At 38.7% G+C, this 19,066-nt stretch overlaps 1 protein-coding gene across 3 annotated transcripts in view; it reads left to right on the top strand.

The window, feature by feature from the left end:
* ANAPC10 (anaphase promoting complex subunit 10) overlaps positions 1 to 19,066 on the top strand; it is a 135,187-nt gene that overhangs the window by 49,318 nt on the left and 66,803 nt on the right. The window contains exon 5 of one of the 3 annotated variants that reach the window (XM_073017655.1): positions 9,674 to 9,795. The exons of the other annotated variants lie outside the window; for them this stretch is intronic. Coding sequence (XP_072873756.1) covers positions 9,674 to 9,795 — 122 coding nt within the window. The remainder of the gene's footprint in view (positions 1 to 9,673; positions 9,796 to 19,066) is intronic. 3 annotated transcript variants of the gene reach the window in all.

The raw sequence follows: 19,066 nt of genomic DNA, 5'->3' as shown, positions 1-19,066 counted from the left end.
TATACTGTGTCAGAACCAGTAATGATACCCACTTCGTGTTGACTGTCAGGAAGCTTAGAACCAAATTTGTGACCCATGTGGTAACAATTGTGTATATTTCTATACACTAATCTTGGCCTCAGTCATTTATTTTGTCATTTTATGGCATATTTCTTTTCAGGGCCCACAGATGTTTGATGGCTTTCATTAGCACAAGGACATTATCTGTCTTGATCACCTGTGTGGCTGAGTACCTACCACATAGATGCTCAGTTAATATTTGTGCAATTTATTTCTGCAGTGGCCTTTGATATTTATTTTAAAGATAGTGGAGGGGCATCTCTGTTAGCTTTACTGAGGAAAAGAGTCCAAGGCAGATTACTTCTAAAATTGATTCTGCTCTAGCAGCCTACTTTCTGATATCAGCATGTGATCTTAGAGAAGATAATAATGACCAAAGGGAATGTAATATAGCTTTGGGGAATATAGGGCAATCCTAATTTGCCTGTTATCATAGCCCAAAGGTATGAGCTCTGGCTAAGAATGATAAGGAAGGTACTTTAGGGAATAAAGAGAGACTGAGGAATGAGAAGAAATCTCTTTCTGCTTTCACTGTTCTACCTTAGTATTTAGGTAGCCACTACACATTTAAGGTAATACAAGGGTAAAAGTTGAGTCAGAGTTGTCAGCCAGTTTGTAAAATCTAGTTGAACAATAGCTTTATCAATTTAAAAATTTTATCATTTCTCTGAGGAAATTTAATGAAAGGCATTGAGAAGTGTTCCTGACTTTAAGAAACTTATTTTGAATGAAGAGTTGCCTTGTGTTGAGAGGGAATTGTCTAAGGCAGATATGGAATTCAAATTTGAAACTTTTCTGTTAATCAGGTTCAGGATTATCAGTAGCATGGAATTATCATGATTCACTGAACTCCATTTAACCTGAAGTTATAGTCATTTGAAACTTGCTGATAGTCCCCCAGAGTCATCTTGTACTTGACATTGAACGCAGAGTTCTCTAACCTTGGCTTACAGACGGAAAAACCCAGTCTGTTTCATAACCTGCAATCTGGGTTTTAAATATTGTTTTCAGAGTAGGACAGAAGGGTGAGACATAAGCCAAATGAAGGAACATGTTTCTAGATTGTCTTTGCCACATGCTGCTTTAATCATGGGGTTTGGAGCCTGTCAGATCAGAGTTGGAATCTTGGTATTATCATTTCTTTCAGAGAGAGTACAGTTTCTCTGTTTTTTCTGAGCCTCTGTTTATTTACTTTAAAAAATGAAAATTACAATGCCTGTCTTGTTTGGGTGGTTGTGAAAATTAGATAACCTGTGTAAAAACATCTACCATGAACCTCATATATATAGATTTGTAGTCAATATAAGTCTATGCCCTTCCGTAGTACTTTTCTCCGTTAGCTTTGTAATGGCTGCTTGCTTTATCCTTACTCGTACATGACTGTACACGGTTGGAAAGTGCTAGATAAATGTGTCTTATGTATATTAAGACATGCTCAAGTTATAGAGGATGGATAGGTAGTCTTGGATTCAATTCCTTACTGTCAGATCTAAGCATGAAGTGTTTTTTAAATGTTGATATTTGGCATTTCAGTGTCAGCGTTTACTCTGTTGCAACTGGACAGAGAGAACAACCTATGTAGGTTATTTAGGTTTTTTAAAAAAATTATTTTAATGAAATTTCCCTTGGCATTGGAGTAGATATACAGATTTAATCCTTTGAAACTACAGCATCAGTGGCATTATTTTTTGTGGCATATGTAAAGCAAGAGTTTAGCAATTTTAAGCTTCCTAGTATTTAGCTAATAACTTCACATACTGGAGCACATCTTTATCCATTTTGTCTAAATATTAGGTATTTTCTAAGGTAATGATTTTACTAACATGGATACTTCCTTTGATTTTGTTCTCCGTTCTTGAAATTTTTTGTGCTTATGGAATTTATCTTGATATATTTTAAAAAGTAAACAAAGCTGACTTTATAATATGGATGACTTTGAATTTTACTTCTTAGCCCTTATACTTTCTCTGCAGGATGTATTTTTAAAAAGAAATACAATATTTACAGGAACAAATTTATAGAGTAGGGGGTATAAATGGGCATTTTAGAAGTTATTTATGTACGTCTTAACTGCCATGACTTTTAGCCAAGCCAATATTTTCAAGAAAGCGCTGTCTATCTTAATTACACAAATATTTTTGCAAACTTTTCCATTAAGCAGTGAATGAAGCCCTGAAAGTCACTGTAGCTAATGTGAAGGCAGAGGATTTGAGAGTAGTAATGGATATTTAGGAGTGCTCAGGGTGCGCTCCTGTAACAGGCATTTGCTTTTAGGGCAGTTTGGCCCAACAATTGAACAAAGTAGTTATGTTTGAAAATTTATAAAGCAAAAGCATAGATAATCATAATATAATTTTTGCTAGAACATATGTTAAGTTGGCTCATTAGGTCAGATAGTTTTTTTTTAAATTACAATATGAAAAAATTATTCAACTTATGTTAAAATTCTTCTTTGCAAATAAATTGATACCTTGATACCCATGGCGTTAAGATAACTTTTTACTTCTTTGTGGTCTGACATAATGGACAGACAATACTTTAGCCTTGGAAATCAGGAGTATTGATGCGTGACAGTTTAGATGAGTATGTGTGTATGTGAGCAGGTACTTGTGGGTGCAAGCATGTGTGTAGAAGATCATATATGCATTCATATATGTGAGAGTGCATTTGGGTTAGAAGTGATATGAAAAAAACTGGAGTATTGTATCTTAGTAATCTTTTACTCTCATAGTAATCTTTTACTCCTTCATTAATCTCCTTCAAGTTGTTGATCATTAACACTTGGATATTCTTTTGTAGAATGGCTTTGGAACTTGGCAGTATTCTGTGATCCAGTTTTATAAGATGACATGGGGAGATGACCAAGGAATTTTCTCATATTTTTTTTAGGCTAAGTAATGTTGAAGGACCACAGTTTGGCTAAGTAGACAGATCTGGTTTCAGATCTTATTTTTGCCACTTACTAGCTGTGTGAATCTTGGAGATATATTTGGCTCTTTTGAAGCCTCAGTTTCATAGAATAGGTAAACATACATAGAATAGGTGAACAATGTCTGTCTTATTGGATTCCTGAAAGAATTAAGTAGGATAAAGTTTGCAAAGTACTTATTCACATTACCGGGTTACATAGTAAACACTGAGTTAATGCAAGTTCTCTTTTTGGGTGTGTTTTTTAAAAGATAAATAATATTTTACAACTTTAAGCCTTTTTTGAATATTTGAAGTAAAATGCAAATTTGTTTTTACATTGGCATTTGGAGAGTATTAGTGCTTTCTGCATCTTGGGAGAAATCTCATACTTTTATTTAGTTATATAAACATATAAGCATATAAATAATCAGCACAATAACTGATTATTGTTTTTATAAAAACTCCAAAATGTTTATGGTGAACTTCTATAAAATGAAAATTACTCTGTGTAACTTATGTAGCATAATTTACAAATCATTTCAATTTGGGGAAAATGTAATTTATATTAAATAACATACCATCAATTTTGGGGAAATTATATTACTATAGTGTAATATAATTATAGTGTGTTATTAAGATAAAGTAAAAAGCCCATTAGATAGCCAGTATTGTCATGTTTCTGAGGTTAATTGACTGCGCTCAGTTATAGGTTATGAACAGTACCCACTTGAATGATCCACCAAGCTATCAGGCAGAAAGACTGATAGTTCACAAGACTAATTGACCCTGTCAGTATAATAGAACACTTACAAATAAAATTCTCTTTGCAAACAACATTGCGAATGAAAACCCCAGAAGAAACTGTTATGTCCTGTAACTGTCCTGGAATGCTATGATTCAGTTAGCAGACTGTGGGTGGAGGTGGGTCATGGTGGGTGGGAGTTGGGTTGAAGAAAATGCAAAAGATAAGAAGGAGAATTTTGGAGGGAAATTAATCAGGCAAAATGTTAGAGAGAAACACACATGTTCTGAAATGATTTTAACCTCCTTGAATCTCTAAAAAGTACTGTCTTTAAATTTTTCATTTTTTTACGCTTTTTGTTCTGTATCGCAAGCCCTTTTGTTAGATTTGATAGTCATTGTTGCAGTGAGCTCTTTTCTGAAAGGTAAGAATGTATTTTTTGTTAAACACATATATGTTTTTATAATGAGTATGATGTGTACCTGCCATTCTGCAGTCTTTCTTCATTTACGTGTATTATCAATATAAGGCAAATACTGTCAAGGGCAACTTTATCTCCTTGAATCTATTTTTTTTTTTTTTAATATAGGTTTGTATTTGTGCTGGTGCAGGAGGAAAGGGGAAAATGTTGAGAAGAAACATAGAGAGAAAGAATATTTATTTTCTAACAAATTTTGACAATTTATTTTTCTCTCTTTTTTTTTTTTTGGTAATGATCAAAATTATGTATTAAAGAACTTCCCAAAGCAATATGTCAACTTTTATTAAAGAAAGCAAATATTTTCAAATGCTTTAAGAAACTTGGTGAACTCTAGTATAAGGGTTTGGTTTTCAAAGGAAAAAAAAAAAGAATTTTATCTGGAAACTCATTTTAGGTAATATGGATCCTCCAGTTAATCTATGGAAAATTGTGCAGCAGATATCAGCCTTCATTTGTAATACTGTAGGAGGGTGATAACTTTCCTGTTGCATTTTCTTTTTGTAAAAGGCATCTTTTACTTTGTCAGAAAACAACAATCAAATTGTAAAAGGACTTCAAAAATAGTAATAAAAAAAGATTTATAATGGAAAGAATTGATGGTATATTTCACCTAAAGTAAGAAAGACAATGTGTAATAAGGGATTTTGCGGTTTTACAGCTCAGTGCATGTGTTTGAAAGCTGTTCTCTCAGCAACGTGGGTGGCAGGTTATGCTACCATATAATGTATTGTAGTTGGCTCTCCACACTTGTCAGGGTTAGTGTTCAACCATTCGGAAAATTTTCCCATTGTTCTATCATGTGAACCAAGACTAGTGTTGAATTCCCAATAACTTACAAAAAAAGGATTAATTAGAAAGTTTGAAATTTGATTACTTATTGTTTTAATACAGTGCTATGTATTTTAGTATTTTGTCTATAATTAGAATTGTTTTTTAGTCAAAATAATGTATCAAAATCAAAACTTCATCTTATTTTTTAATAGATTTTACAGAAATTTGTATACTGAATCCTGCCTCTTTTTTTTGTATTAACACTGTTTCCATCTTAAGCGTTTTGCTTTAGATGGACCATAGCTCTTGGCAGCTAGTGCATTTTTAGCAAATAATACTGTTTCTAGTAAGAGTTGCAGAGAAAAAAAAACTTTGTGTGAGGTCCTTGTAAACTGAACCTTTGGAACGTTACTTTATTTCTTTTTTTCCCCTCTTTTGTGCTGCTTCTCTATTTGTGTAATGGTTATAAATTACATCGTTTGAAAAGAAGAATTAAAAACACTTTGTTTTTTTTTTTTTTTTTTTTCCTTTACCTGTTATTTTAAAGATATACAGAGAAATAAGCAGTTATGGTATTGAAATTCCATTGTGCCAGCACCTCCAGAGCATAATCCAAAAAAAACAGAAAACCGCCTGCTGGGTTGTCTGCAGTATGCTTGTGTGAACATCAGTGTCTGCTGTTCACACATCATTTTTTTACTGAAAGTTCCTCTTGGAATAAAGACTCTGTGTTTTCTGAGTGTAGTGAAACATTTGTTGGTTCTTACATTTTTCAGTTTGTGAGGGATTCTGTTTATAGGATAAGTTGTCATGGCTGTATGTTGCACTAATGTTATTGGCACATCAAAAAGTAGAGAAAAGTCTTGTGTATTTATATACAATAAAAAATGAAAAAATGAAATTAGAAAGTATTGAAGGTGAGAAATTTTGTCAAAGATATATGTGAAGAAGGATTGATTTAAATATTGATGTTTGCCCTTTAAAATCTATTTTATTTATAAAGTAAAGTATATCTTGGCTAGATTATACATCTGAAAATATCATAAATGTCCTGTATTTCACTTGGAATTCAGAATCTTAAGTACGTTGGCTTCTTGATAATATTGTTTTGAGTTAGTCAAGTTTTTCAACTGACCCTACGTAATCAAGGAATGTTCAGGAAGTGAATTTATGGACGCTTAGAATAATTTTTAATGTTTGATCCTGTTTCACTTCATTTACTTTTACTCTTATGCTGCTGAGTATCACGTTAGATACAGGCAGCAAACTTGTGAAATGTAGTCTAGTGTGTTGGCAGTCTCAGCCTTCATTGAGATTCATACAACATCAAAAGAAAAAATTATTTACCAGGTAATAGGGAACTTCAAGTTTAAATTTGGTAAAATGGATGTTGTGGTCCACAATGTCCCTTAAGGTTTATTGGAATTATTCAACTCTTTTTTTTGTTTGTTTGTTTTTAACTTTCTATGTAGAAGTTAATAAAGGAATAAATATACATATCTGAAACTGGGTTTTTACCATTTTGACTATCTTTTCTAAAGATACAATTTCAGGTTTGTTCTCTGAATTTCACTCTGAGTTTCTTGATCAAAATTCAAATGCTCGTTTACATTTCATAATTGTTGTACAAATCTTTTAATTATTGTTTCTTCTGGTTATTTAGGATAAAATTGCTATATATCTGGGACCATTTATTAAATTTTAATCACTAGATCCAGTAGACAATGATGCTTGCTCCTCAATTTGCTTCTTATTAGTTGTCTTATTCTCTCATTGAATTCAGTATATGGAAAAGATTGTCATCTAAGCAAGACATATCTTGCATATGCCTTCTAGAAGGGGAAGTGAAAGCACCAAGTCCTTAACATGTTAGTTTTCTAGGGGCCTAAGATGTCTGAGTTTCTTGATTGCCACAAAGCCTAATTCTTCACAGGGCAACCTGGCATACTGCCATTTCCACACTGGGCTGTTTGTTGGTACTTGTGAATAGAACAAAAAACGTCTTTGCTTTTTCTCCTCAGTTATCAATGATTATAGTTTTTGGAAACAAGTTAACATTTTTCTCAAAATGATGGTAATTCACATCAAGATGAAGTCAAACTTCATGATATCTAAGCCGTAAGTAATAGAGTTAGTTCAGTATTTTAAAAATTCATGTAAAATAAAATTTGTTACTTCTGACTCCAAAATATTCATTTTGTAAAATTTCACCTTAACCCTTGTTAGACAGGTGTTCTAGATTTAGCTAAACACTTCTGAAAGTAAATTATGAGGTGGGTTTTTGGCTAATTTTTATACTTCTATAAGTAAAATCTGTTATATGTGAATTACAGGACCAATGGAAGTTATAGATCTTACAAGCAAAGTGTTTGTGGGTCATTGGGTTGGGGAGCTACTTCAGCTGTTTGTTTAATCTGCCTGGAGGTATATATTGAATTTTTACCTCTACCTAGATCTGTAGTAAGAACTTTATTTGTTCCCATTGTCATGCATTATTTCTATGCATATTAACTAATAATAAAACAATAAGTATTATGAGACTTTCACCCAGTTGAATTAGTTTCTTCCTTCTCAATCCCCTTCAAAGTTCCACATCTCTTTATAGCATATATAGAATTATGGCTTTTTGAGTTGTCGATACTTACTGACTTGTACTCATCTTAGAATATGTTCTTTTATTTTTGTTCTAGGCATATATACTTTAAGGTTATTGCTTTGGTGATGTTCAGGATTTTGCGGGATAATTACTTTCAAATCCTGGCTGGCTAGGTCCCTAGCTAGGTGACCCATGGGCAGATTGTATAACCTCTCTATGAACTTGTTACTTATAAATTAGCTATAAATTAGAGATATGATGTTGGGATGATTACAACAAATGTTTTAAGTACCTGAAACATAGTAGCAGCTCAGTGAATGGTAGCTGAAAGGAGCAAAGCCATTAAAATTTGTTATGTTTTTATAGGTCTTAAAAGCATATAATAGACTAGGCACGGTGGCCCACGCTTGTAATCCTAGAACTTTGGGAGGCCAAGGTGGATGGATCACCTGAGGTCAGGAGTTCAAGACCAGCCTGACCAACATGGAGAAACCCCGTCTCTATTAACAATACAAAATTAGCCAGGTGTGGTGGCACAGGCCTGTAATACTAGCTACTTGGGAGACTGAGGCAGGAGAATCACTTGAACCCAGAAGGCAGAGGTTGTGGTGAGCCAAGATCGTACCATTGCACTCCAGCCTGGGCATGAAGAGCAAAACTGCGTCTCAAAAAAAAACTCGCCCCCCCCTCCACCAAAACAAAAGCATACAAAAGTTTGCTTTCCTATATAATCTCATGAAATTAAGAGTTTTCACTACCTCTAACTATTTATTTCTTTGGGTTGTTAAAGCTCCAAGAGCATGGGCTTTGGAGTCATCTGCTGGGGTTTGAATTCTTGCTCTGCCGTATAACCATGAACCTTGGAATGTTAGCCTCAGATATCTAGTATCTAAAATGAAGATAAAAAGAATGTACCTTGGCCGGGTGCGGTGGCTCATGCCTGTACTTTGGGAGGTTGTGGCAGGCGGATCCTGAGGTCAAGAGGTTGAGACCATCCTGGCCAACATGGTGAAACCCCGTCTCTACTAAAAAATACAAAAATTAGCTGGATGTGGTGGTGTGTGCCTGTAGTCCCAGCTACTCAGCTATTCGGGAGGCTAAGGCAGGAGAATTGCTTGAATCTGGGAGGCGGAGGTTGCAGTGAGCCAAGATCAAGCCACAGAACTCCAGCTTGGTGACAGAGCGAGACTCTGTTTCAAACAAACAAACAAACAAAAAAAGGTGTACCTCATAGGGCTATTGCAAGGCTGGAAAAAAAATCAATACATCTATAGTTCTTACAACTGTGCCTGCCAAAGAATAAGTACTTCCAAAATGTTAATTGTTATTTATTATTATCTCATAGGAAAGGCAAAATCATAAAGCAAAAAAACTTGAATGGAGTCAGCCTTAATGATGTCCCTTTAATCCACTCCTATATAATTCACACTACTTTTCTTCCCAATCTCTTTCAGAATTCCACATTTCCACAAAGCATATTTAGATTATATTGAAGTCAGAATTCTGCATCTGATTCATTACCTACATAGGATTGTGACAACCTTGAAGTAAGAATCACTTAGCTGTGGAATTCTAGTTTGAAAATAATTTTCCTTAGAATTTTAAACACATTTTCCATTGCCTCATTATTTTCATCGTAAATGTTGAGAAATACAATGCCACTTTTGATTTCTGATGCTTTGCATATGACCTATTTTTCTCTCTAGAAAGTGATGTCTCTTGATCAAAAGTATCTGTTGAATTTGTTGCCTGCTTCTTATAGGTTTTGCCTTAGTAGGTTTTTTGTTGTTGTTGTTGTTGTTGTTGTTGTTTTTTTGAGACAGAGTCTTACTCTGTCACCCAGGCTGGAGTGCAGTGGTGTGATCTCTGCTCACTGCAACCTCGGCCTCCCAGGTTAAAGCAATTCTCCCGCCTCAGCCTCTTGAGTAGCTGAGATTACAGGTGTTCACCACCACACCCAGCTAATTTTTACTATGTTTAGTAGAGACAGGGTTTCATCATGTTAGGCTGGTCTCGAACTCCTGACCTCAAATGATCGTCCTGCTTCAGCCTCCCAAAGCATGAGCCATGGCGCCTGGCTGCCTTAACTTTTTTTTCTTTTTTTTTCTTTGAGATGAAGTCTCACTCTGTCATCCAGACTGGAGTGCAGTGGCACGATCTCAGCTCTCTGCAACCTCCGTCTCCTGGGTTCAAGCAATTCTACTGCCTCAGTCTCCTGAGTAGCTGGGATTACAGGTGTGTACCACCATGCCTGGCTAATTTTTGTATCTTTGGTAGAGACAGGGTTTTGCCATGTTGCCCAGGCTGGTCTCAAACTCCTGACCTCAGGCGATCCACCCACCTTGACCTCCCAAAGTGCAAGAATTATAGGCATGAACCACCATGCCCTACCTTAGTTAGCTTTTTAGTAGTCCTTTTGAAAGCAGCTTGATTCTGAAATGACCTTTTATTTATTTACTTTTATTTTTGTTTTGTAGAGATAGGGTCTCACTATGTTGCCCAGGCTAGTCTGGAACTCCTGGCCTCAAGCTATCTATCCTCCCCCTTCCACCTCCCAAAATGTTGAGATTACTGGCGTGAACCACCAGGCCCAGTTGTAAAATGGCCTTTTTAAGGCTTCATTGTTATCTGTTGTTTAAAAGGTAACTTGGTCTCCATGTATCTTTCTGCTTCAACTGGAATTTTTTTTTTTTTGGGACAGGGTCTTGCTCTATTGCCCATGCTCGAGTACAGTAGCGCAATCATGGTTCACTGGGACCTAGACCTTCTAGGTTCAATCGATCCTCCTGCCGCAGCCTCCTGAGCAGCTGAGACTACTGGCATGCTACCATGCCCTGCTAATTTTTGTGGTTTTTGTAGAGACAGGGTTTTGCCATATTGGCCAGGCTGTTCTGAAACTCCTGGACTCCAGGATCCGCCTGCCTTGGTCTCCCAAAGACATGGGATTATAGGTGTGAGTCATTGTGTCTCGCCTTTATCTGGATTTTTAAATAAGCAATTGTTTACTTAATAGTTAAATGACTTATATAAAAAGTATTTTATAGTGACTGTTTGGCATTTTAAATTTATGATTCTCCCACCTGTTTCTCAGTGGGTTATAATCCAGTGGCATGATATCAAATAGCCTGTTTTCTTAGATATATTTCTGACATGTTTACTTAAAGGCTAGTTTTAACCTTTCTTTGTTTTCAATATTTATTTACTGTTAAAATTTATGGTGGTAGGGCTGGGTGCAGTGACTCATGCCTATAATCTCAGCATAATAAAACATTTTAAAAATTATGGTAATAGAATGATAGTGTACTTTTTAATTTGCTGTACCTTAAAAATTACTCATACATGGCCGGGCGCGGTGGCTCAAGCCTGTAATCCCAGCACTTTGGGAGGCCGAGTCGGGCGGATCACGAGGTCAGGAGATCGAGACCATCCTGGCTAACACGGTGAAACCCCGTCTCTACTAAAAAATACAAAAAACTAGCCGGGCGAGGTGGCGGGCGCCTGTAGTCCCAGCTACTCGGGAGGCTGAGGCAGGAGAATGGCGTGAACCCACGGAGGCGGGGCTTGCAGTGAGTTGAGATCCGGCCACTGCACTCCAGCCTGGGTGACAGAGCGAGACTCCGCCTCAAAAAAAAAAAAAAAAAAAAAAAAAAAAAAAAATTACTCATACATGTGAACAGTGTAAATTTCTATATATTTGATAAGATTTTCTCATACCTGCCATACATACGATTCTGTTTCATTTTTGTTCTAAGATAAAAGATACATTTCAATATGTTTATTTATTTTAGAGCTCACATGAGCAAATCGTGATGTTACCTGGAGTATGAAGGACTTGGTAAAAACTAAATCTCATGGATAGCATGAGGAACTCCGCAACTGTGTTCTGGAGTTTCTGTTGTGTCCTTAGTGTCTCCCTGTTCTCCAAAGTCCATAAAACACACATGCATGCATGCACACAGGTACGCGCACACACACACACACACACACACATATCTGTTTGGTATAAGAAATAGAACATTATGAGTATCTCAGTTCCTGTCACAAACCTTCCCCTACCCTTTAGGGAAAACTATGATCCTACCTTTTTATGATAACTTTCTTGATTGTCCTTATAGTTTTACCACCTGTGAATATGTACCTCAGCATTGAGTGCTTGAGACTTGATATTGTTAAGTTTCTGCCTTTCTTTTTTGTTTTGCTAACTCACTAAGTCATAGTTTTTTTATTTTCAATTATACTAGCTTTGAATTTTCATAATTTAATGTTTCTTTTTACTACAGTAAAACATATATGTTGGTTAAGTGTGAAGGAGCTGGGTATGATGGCATGTGCTTATAGTACCAGCTACTTGGGAGGTGAGGCAGAAGGATTGTTTGAGCCTTGGAGTTCAAGGCCAGCTTGGACAACCTAGCTAGACCCCATCTCTTAAAAAAAAAATAGCGTGAAATACTTGCAGTAGCACTTGCAACAATCATACTTCTCACCCTGCCCCACACTCTTGCCTCATTCCTTGGGAGCAATCCTGTTAGCTCTGTTAGCCATTTTTTGTTAAAAAACTGTAGAAATATTTACTTTCATATTTCTAAATGCATGTACATAGATACCTGTATTAGATGTGTACAATTCTAAATAAAGTGTACATATCTATATTTAAAGCTGTGATCTAATCATATCTGCTATAACACATCAGGATTTAGCTCTCTAATCCCATTGCTTCTCTCATCTACTTTGCTTATCTTCATTTTACTAGTGTAGGTTTTTGTGGTATTTGCTGAAATCATTATGCATGTTTTCATTATTATAATCACATAAGTGTTTTTATGCCTGAATCATATCATGTCCTAATGCTTACATTTTTTTAGGCGTTATTTTGTTTTCCTGGAATTAATACTTACTTCCTTTGTTTCTTAACTTTTAAAATGTTGGTTACCAACATGTCTGTAAATTTTCTGACAGATCTATAAACTCTTTCTTGAAACAGCAACCCATAACTCCCAGTTCCAAATTTTTTTCCCGGTAACATCCCTCCTGGACTTCCAGCTCATCTGCTGTCAGTGGAAGGTTCCTCAGAAAAGCAGAGAGCATTGAGGGAAACCAGGGTTGTATAGTAAGGGATTTACTACAAGGATTCTACGTTTCCCAAGTAGAAGTTGATTAAATAAATTCTGTAAGACTGTAGTTTTCACATCTGATGTAAACAGATGAGCTTGAAGTCCATAGGGCAGGAAGTTGAAAGTGAAGATTTATGTAAAGTGGTGGAGAGCAAGAACGATCTGGAACCTATGAGCACAGGCTGGAACCCATGAAGATGAACTGGAATCATCCATGCTCACTGCCTCCAATCTTGTGACGAGTGTCCTGCAGAAGAAGTTGATACCTTTTTTCTTAGAGCTAAACATTCACCTAACCTAGGAGTTAGAGAGCCTGCAGGAAGATCTAAGGGAATGAGTGTCAGTTGTAGTCCTGGTTCCTGCCCCATGACAGTGGTGTGAAGCAGTAGATAGTGACATTGTATGTGATCTATAAAAGCGCCTGCTTATCTTCAGTGTAAAAATAAAATGGCTGCTGCCTCTCTTCTGCTCTCCAAAATCTTGAGAGCTTGTTTGGGAATGCTGTGAGGGAAGCACAGCTACTCATATATTCTTGACCAAAGAGTGGTCCTCCTTTATCAGGGAGGGTTGTCCTCTTTGACCAAGCACACAGCTTTGGGAGGGATGCACACAGAGCAGTGAGGGAGGAGGGTGATACCAATCTAGCCAACTAGATCTGCTGAATCAACCCTGGTGATTAGTGGGGTGACAGATGTCGCAGCCAGATAGCCCTCACATCCTGCTCTCCAAATCTTGCATGAAAAGAACTCTTGTGTCTCACCTAACTAGAATTGTGGGTAAGGGAATCTTGAGAAACTTACTTTAGACTAGCTTGAGTTGACACATTACGAAGTCGCCACAGGTGACCATGAGAATGCTCCTCTCAGATCTCTGCCCACAAACAGTAACTGACTGATGGCTCCAGCTGCTGCTCTCTGAAATCCATCACCATGTTTGTTCCAAGGCTATGCTTCCCAGATTCTGACCCAGTCAGTGACTGAGCACAACAGGGACACTAAAGCAGGCTCATTCCTGGGAGACGTTGAGTCATCTGACGGACAGTTTCATCAGATTTTCCTTAGACTGGCACTGCAGCCTAACACATATCCACCCAGCCTTCCTTCCTTCCATGTCTCCTTCCCCTGGGTCGAACCTGCGTCACCATCTGTATTAGTCAGGGTTCTCTTGGACAGAACTAATAGGATTTTTTTTATATGTATATATAATTTTTATCCTATATATAGGATGAACATATATCCTATATATAGGATATTATATATATAATATATATCCTATGTTATTTTATACATCTATATAGGACATGTATGTGGGATATATATATATATATATAGGGGAGTTTGTTAAGTGTTAACTTACATAATCACAAGGTCCCACAATAGGCTGTCTGCAAGCTGAGGAGCAAGGAGAGCCAGAACGAGTCCCAAAACTAAAGAACTTGGAGTCTGATGTTCAAGGGCAGGAGGCATCCAGCTCAGGAGAAAGATGTAGGCTGGGAGCCTGGGCCCATTTTTCCTTTTTACATTTTTTCTGCCTGCTTTATATTCACTGGAAGCTGATTAGATTGTGCCCACCAGATAAAGGGTGGATCTGCCTTCCTGAGCCCAGTGACTCAAATGTTAATCTCTTTTGGCACCACCCACAAAGGCATATCCAGGATTAATACTTTGTATCCCTCAATCCAATCAAGTTGACTTTCAGTATTAACCATCGCCAGTCTACCCCTTGTCAACTTGAACCTATACACATCTCCTGAGATCCTAAATAACCTTCATATAAAGACAATAATGGGTCATAGTTACACCTAACATGGTACAGCTATCCTTCATACAGCCAGAAATGCATGAATTCTCAACCCAAATACTAGTACATAAAGTTAACAATACTTAAATGCTGATGTGAAGTCTGTAAATCTTATGTCACATGATAAAGGAAAAGGAAATAAAATGAAGATATTTTCTTAGTACAAGTCTATACATGCACAAACATGTTTTTAACAAAAGCAGAAGGAAATACTCATGACAGTTACAGTCCTCATTTCTGCAGCTGGTCACATGATCGTAGCTGGTATTGATGACTACCTTCTTCTGCTACCTATTCTGTATTCCCTTTGCCTTCAGCAAGTGCCTCAGTAGGTCATGGATTTTTTTCCTGGTGGAGTGACCCAAAGTTTGTTCCTGAAGAGTCTGGGTCATTTGTAGTCCTGCCTGGGTTGGGCTGTTGTAGTTTCCCATTGACCTTAATCACAGGGCATGGTAATACTAATAGATGTCCTAATGGATCTCCTGTATTCCGTGCATACTCTTCTTTACCTCCATTGTGGAGTAGTAGACTGATTTCATCTTGATAGTCCAGGTCAGTCATCCCAGCCAACACTGTAACTCCCTTCTTAGCTTATTGACTTAAAGATAGGAGGAGCCCAAAGTGTCCAGGTGGCAATCTTAACTTCCAGTTTAATGGAATCGTTGTGTCTCCAGGTCGCAGTGTTTCTCCCTCTGAAACTAAGACCTCTAGGCCAGCAGAACGTAATGTTGTGGGAACAGGAAGCAAAACAGTTGCCAGTGGATCACTAGGGGTGATGGTGGTACCATTTTCACTTCCACCCCTTGATTCCTGGACCTGTGAATCCTGGCTATGGGAGAAACAGTACCATATATATATAACAGTACCCTGATTCAGAACATACACAGCCTTCTGGAGAACTTTGCCCCAGTCCTGCAAAGTGTTGTCATCTAGTTGGCATTGTGATTGTGACTTCAAAAGGCGATTCCACTGTTCTGTCTATCCAGCTGCTTCAGGATGATGGGGAACATGGTAAGAACAGTGAATTCCATGAGCATGTGCCCACTGCCACCCTTCTTTAGCCATAAAGTCAGAGATAATGCTGTGTGAAATACCATGACAGTGGATAAGGCATTCTGTGAGTCCACAGATGGTAGTCTTGGCAGAAGCATTGCATGCAGGATAGGCAAACCCATATCCAGTAAGTGCCTATTCCAGTGATGACAAACCTCTGCCTTTTCTATGATGGAAGAGGTCCAGTATAATCAACCTGCCACCAGGTAGCTGACTGATGGTGCCACATCAAGGGCTCAGTGTTAGTCTCTGCTGCTGGCAAATTGGGCACTCGGCAGTGCCCTTAGCCAGGTCAGCCTTGGTGAGTGGAAGTCCATGTCACTGAGCCCATGTGGAACCTCCATTCCTGCTACCATGGCTGCTTTGTTCATGGGCCCATTGGGTGATGACAGTGGTGCTTGGGGAAAGAGGCTGTGTGGTGTCCACAGAACGGGTCATCCTATCTACTTGATTATTAAACTGCTTCTTTGCTGAGGTCACTCATTGGTGAGCATTCATATGGGATACAAATATATTTAGCTTTTGACCACTCAAGAGAGGCCCATCCACATACCTCTTCCCTAAATTTCTTGGTCACCAATTTTCCAATCATGGTTCTTTCAAGTCCCTGACCATCCAGCCAGTCCATTGGCTACAGCCCATGAATCAGTGTAAAATCACACATCTGGCCATTTCTCCTTCCATGCAAAGTGCACGACCAGGTGCACTGCTCAAAGTTCTGCCCACTGGGAAGATTTCCTTTCACTGCTGTCCTTCAGGGATGTCCTAGAAAGGGGCTGTAGTGCTGCAGCTGTCCGCTTTCGGGTGGTGCCTGCATATCATGCAGAACCATCTGTGAACCAGGCCCTAGTCTTCTCTTCCTCTGCCAGTTGATCATAGGGAACTCCCATGAGGCTATCGGTGCAGGCTGCGGGAGAGAAGTCGGGGTGGCAGGAGTGGAGACCATGGGCATTTGAGCCACTTCCTCATGTAACTTGTGCCTTCTGGACCTGCTCAAGTCTGATCATGTATATACCACTTCCATTTGTTAATGGAATGCTGCTGTGCACAGCCCACTTTATAGTTAGATGGGTCAGAAAGCACCCAGTTCATGGTAGTCAATTCAGGTTGCATGGTGACTTGATGACCCATAGTCAAACGTTCAGTTTCCACCAAAGCCCAGTCAAGAGCTATCTCTCAAAAGGAGAGTAGTTATCTGAAGAGGATGGCAGGGCCTTGCTCCAAAATCCTAGAGGCCTCCACTGTGATTCACTGTGGAGGCCTGCCAAAGGCTCCAAACAGCATCCCTATCTGCCACTGGCACCTCAAGCACCATTGCATCTGCTGGGTCATGTGGCCCAAGTGGCAGAGCAGCTTGCACAGCAGCCTGGACCTGTTGCAGAGCCTTCACCTGTTCTGGACCCCACTCAAAACTGGCAGCCTTTCAGTCACGCGATAAATGGGCTGGAGTAACATACTCAAATGAGGAATGTGTTGCCTCCAGAATCCAAATAGACTCACTAGGTGTTGTGCCTCTTTCTTGGTTGTAGGAGGGGCCAAAGGCAGCAACTTATCCTTCACCTTAGAAGGAATATCTCAACAAGACCCACACGACTGGACCCCTAGAAATTTTACTGAGGTAGAAGGTCCCAGAATTTTAGTCAGATTTATTTCCCATCCCCTGGCATGCAAATGTCTCACCAATAAGTCCAGTGTATTTGCTACTTCTTGCTCATTGGATCCAGTCAGCACAATGTCATCAGTGTAATGGACCAGTGTGATATCTTCCGGAAGGGAAAAGTGATCAAGGTCTCTCCGAATAAGATTATGACACAAAGCCAGAGAGCTGATATACCCCTGAGGTAGGACAGTAAAGGTATATTGCTGGCCTTGCTAGCTGAAGGCAAATTGCTTCTGATGGGCCTTATGGACAGGAATGGAGAAAAAGCCATTTGCCAAGTCAATGGCTGCATACCAGATACCAGGAGATATATTAATATGCTCAAGCAATGAAACCACATCTGGTACAGCAGCTGCAATTGGAGTCATCACTTGGTTAAGCTTACGATAATCCACTGTCTTTCTCCAAGATCTGTCTGTCTTCTGCACAGGCCAGATGGGAGAGTTGAATGGGGATGTGGTGGGAATTACCACCCCCACATCCTTCAAGTCCTTGATGGTGGCACTAATCTCCGCAGTCCCTCCAGGAGTGTGATACTGTTTTTGATTTACTATTTTTGTAGGTAGAGGTAGCTCTGTTGGCTTCCATTTGGCCTTTCCCATCATAATAGTTCTTACCCTATCAGTCAGGGAGCCACTGTGGGTGTTCTGCCAGCTACTAATTATGTCTATGCTAATTGTGCATTCCGGTACTGGGGAAATGACCACAGGATGAGTCTGGGGACCCACTGGATCCAGTGTAAGTCAGACCTGAGTTAAAACTCCATTAATTACCTGATGTCTGTAAGCCCCTACTTTAACTGGAGGACCAAGATGACGCTTTACGTCCCCTGGAATCAATGTAGGCTCAGAGCCAGTGTCCAGTAGTCCCCAAAATGTCTGATCATTAGCCTTTCCCCAGTGCAGAGTTACCTTGGTAAAAGGCCAGGGGTCTTCTTGGGGAAGGATGGGAGAAAGATTCACTGCATAAATTGTCGGTAATGTAGTGGGGTCCTTCCTCAGGGGGACCTGGCCTCCCCTTCATTCAGTGGGTTCCGGTCTGTAAACTGGCTCAAGTCTGGAAATTGAGAGGCCGTGATTCTCTGTTTTTATAATTCAGATTAGTACTTTGTCCATTCGACCTAGAAGTTTTCTGTTTGTAAAAGTTAAATAGGAATGCAGTTGGCTTCCTATCAATTTCACTTCTAGGAACACCATGATTAATTAGCCAATGCCAGAGCTCTACACAAGTCAGACTATTCTGATTGCTGCTTTGTCTCTGCTGTCCATTATGGTAGCTATGCCCACCTTGCCTTGATGACTGAGTGCTGCCACTTGGCCCCTGCCACCTTGGGATTCAATTATTCCCATTTTATTTAAATTTTGTAGTTGAGTGACTGTGGTTCCCATCATTAAATCTGACATACAGAGAAGAGCAGTTACAGGACTCTTCAAAAATGCAGTTGCTGCCCTCACAAATCTGTTTTGCAAGTCTTTGGTCAAGGGTATATCTTCTGGACTCTCCCAGCTGGAATGAGTAGGTCTAAAGTGACTAATCCACTACCCCATCCCAATCTCCCTAAGCCTTTGGATCCCTTCCTCTACATTAAACCAAGGGAAATCAGGTATTTCTAGCTCTTTCACAGTGGGCCATTTTTGAATCCATATTTCAGCTAACTAAGCAAATAAACTATTAGAACCTTTTTTAACTCCTTGAGCTGCAACATTAAAAGCAGAGTCCCTACTTACTGGACCCAAATCAATAAATTCAGCCTGATACAACTCTGTGTTCCTTCCACCATTATCCATACCCTTAATATCCATTCCCATGCTTGTTCTCCAGATTTCTGTTTATATAAATTTTAGAGAACTTAAACGGTTCTTTTCAATTGTAGCACACCTCA

The sequence above is a fragment of the Chlorocebus sabaeus genome, chromosome 7 (assembly GCF_047675955.1).
Source record: "Chlorocebus sabaeus isolate Y175 chromosome 7, mChlSab1.0.hap1, whole genome shotgun sequence".
Lineage (NCBI taxonomy): Eukaryota > Metazoa > Chordata > Mammalia > Primates > Cercopithecidae > Chlorocebus > Chlorocebus sabaeus.
This window is presented reverse-complemented; position numbering and strand designations above follow the sequence as displayed.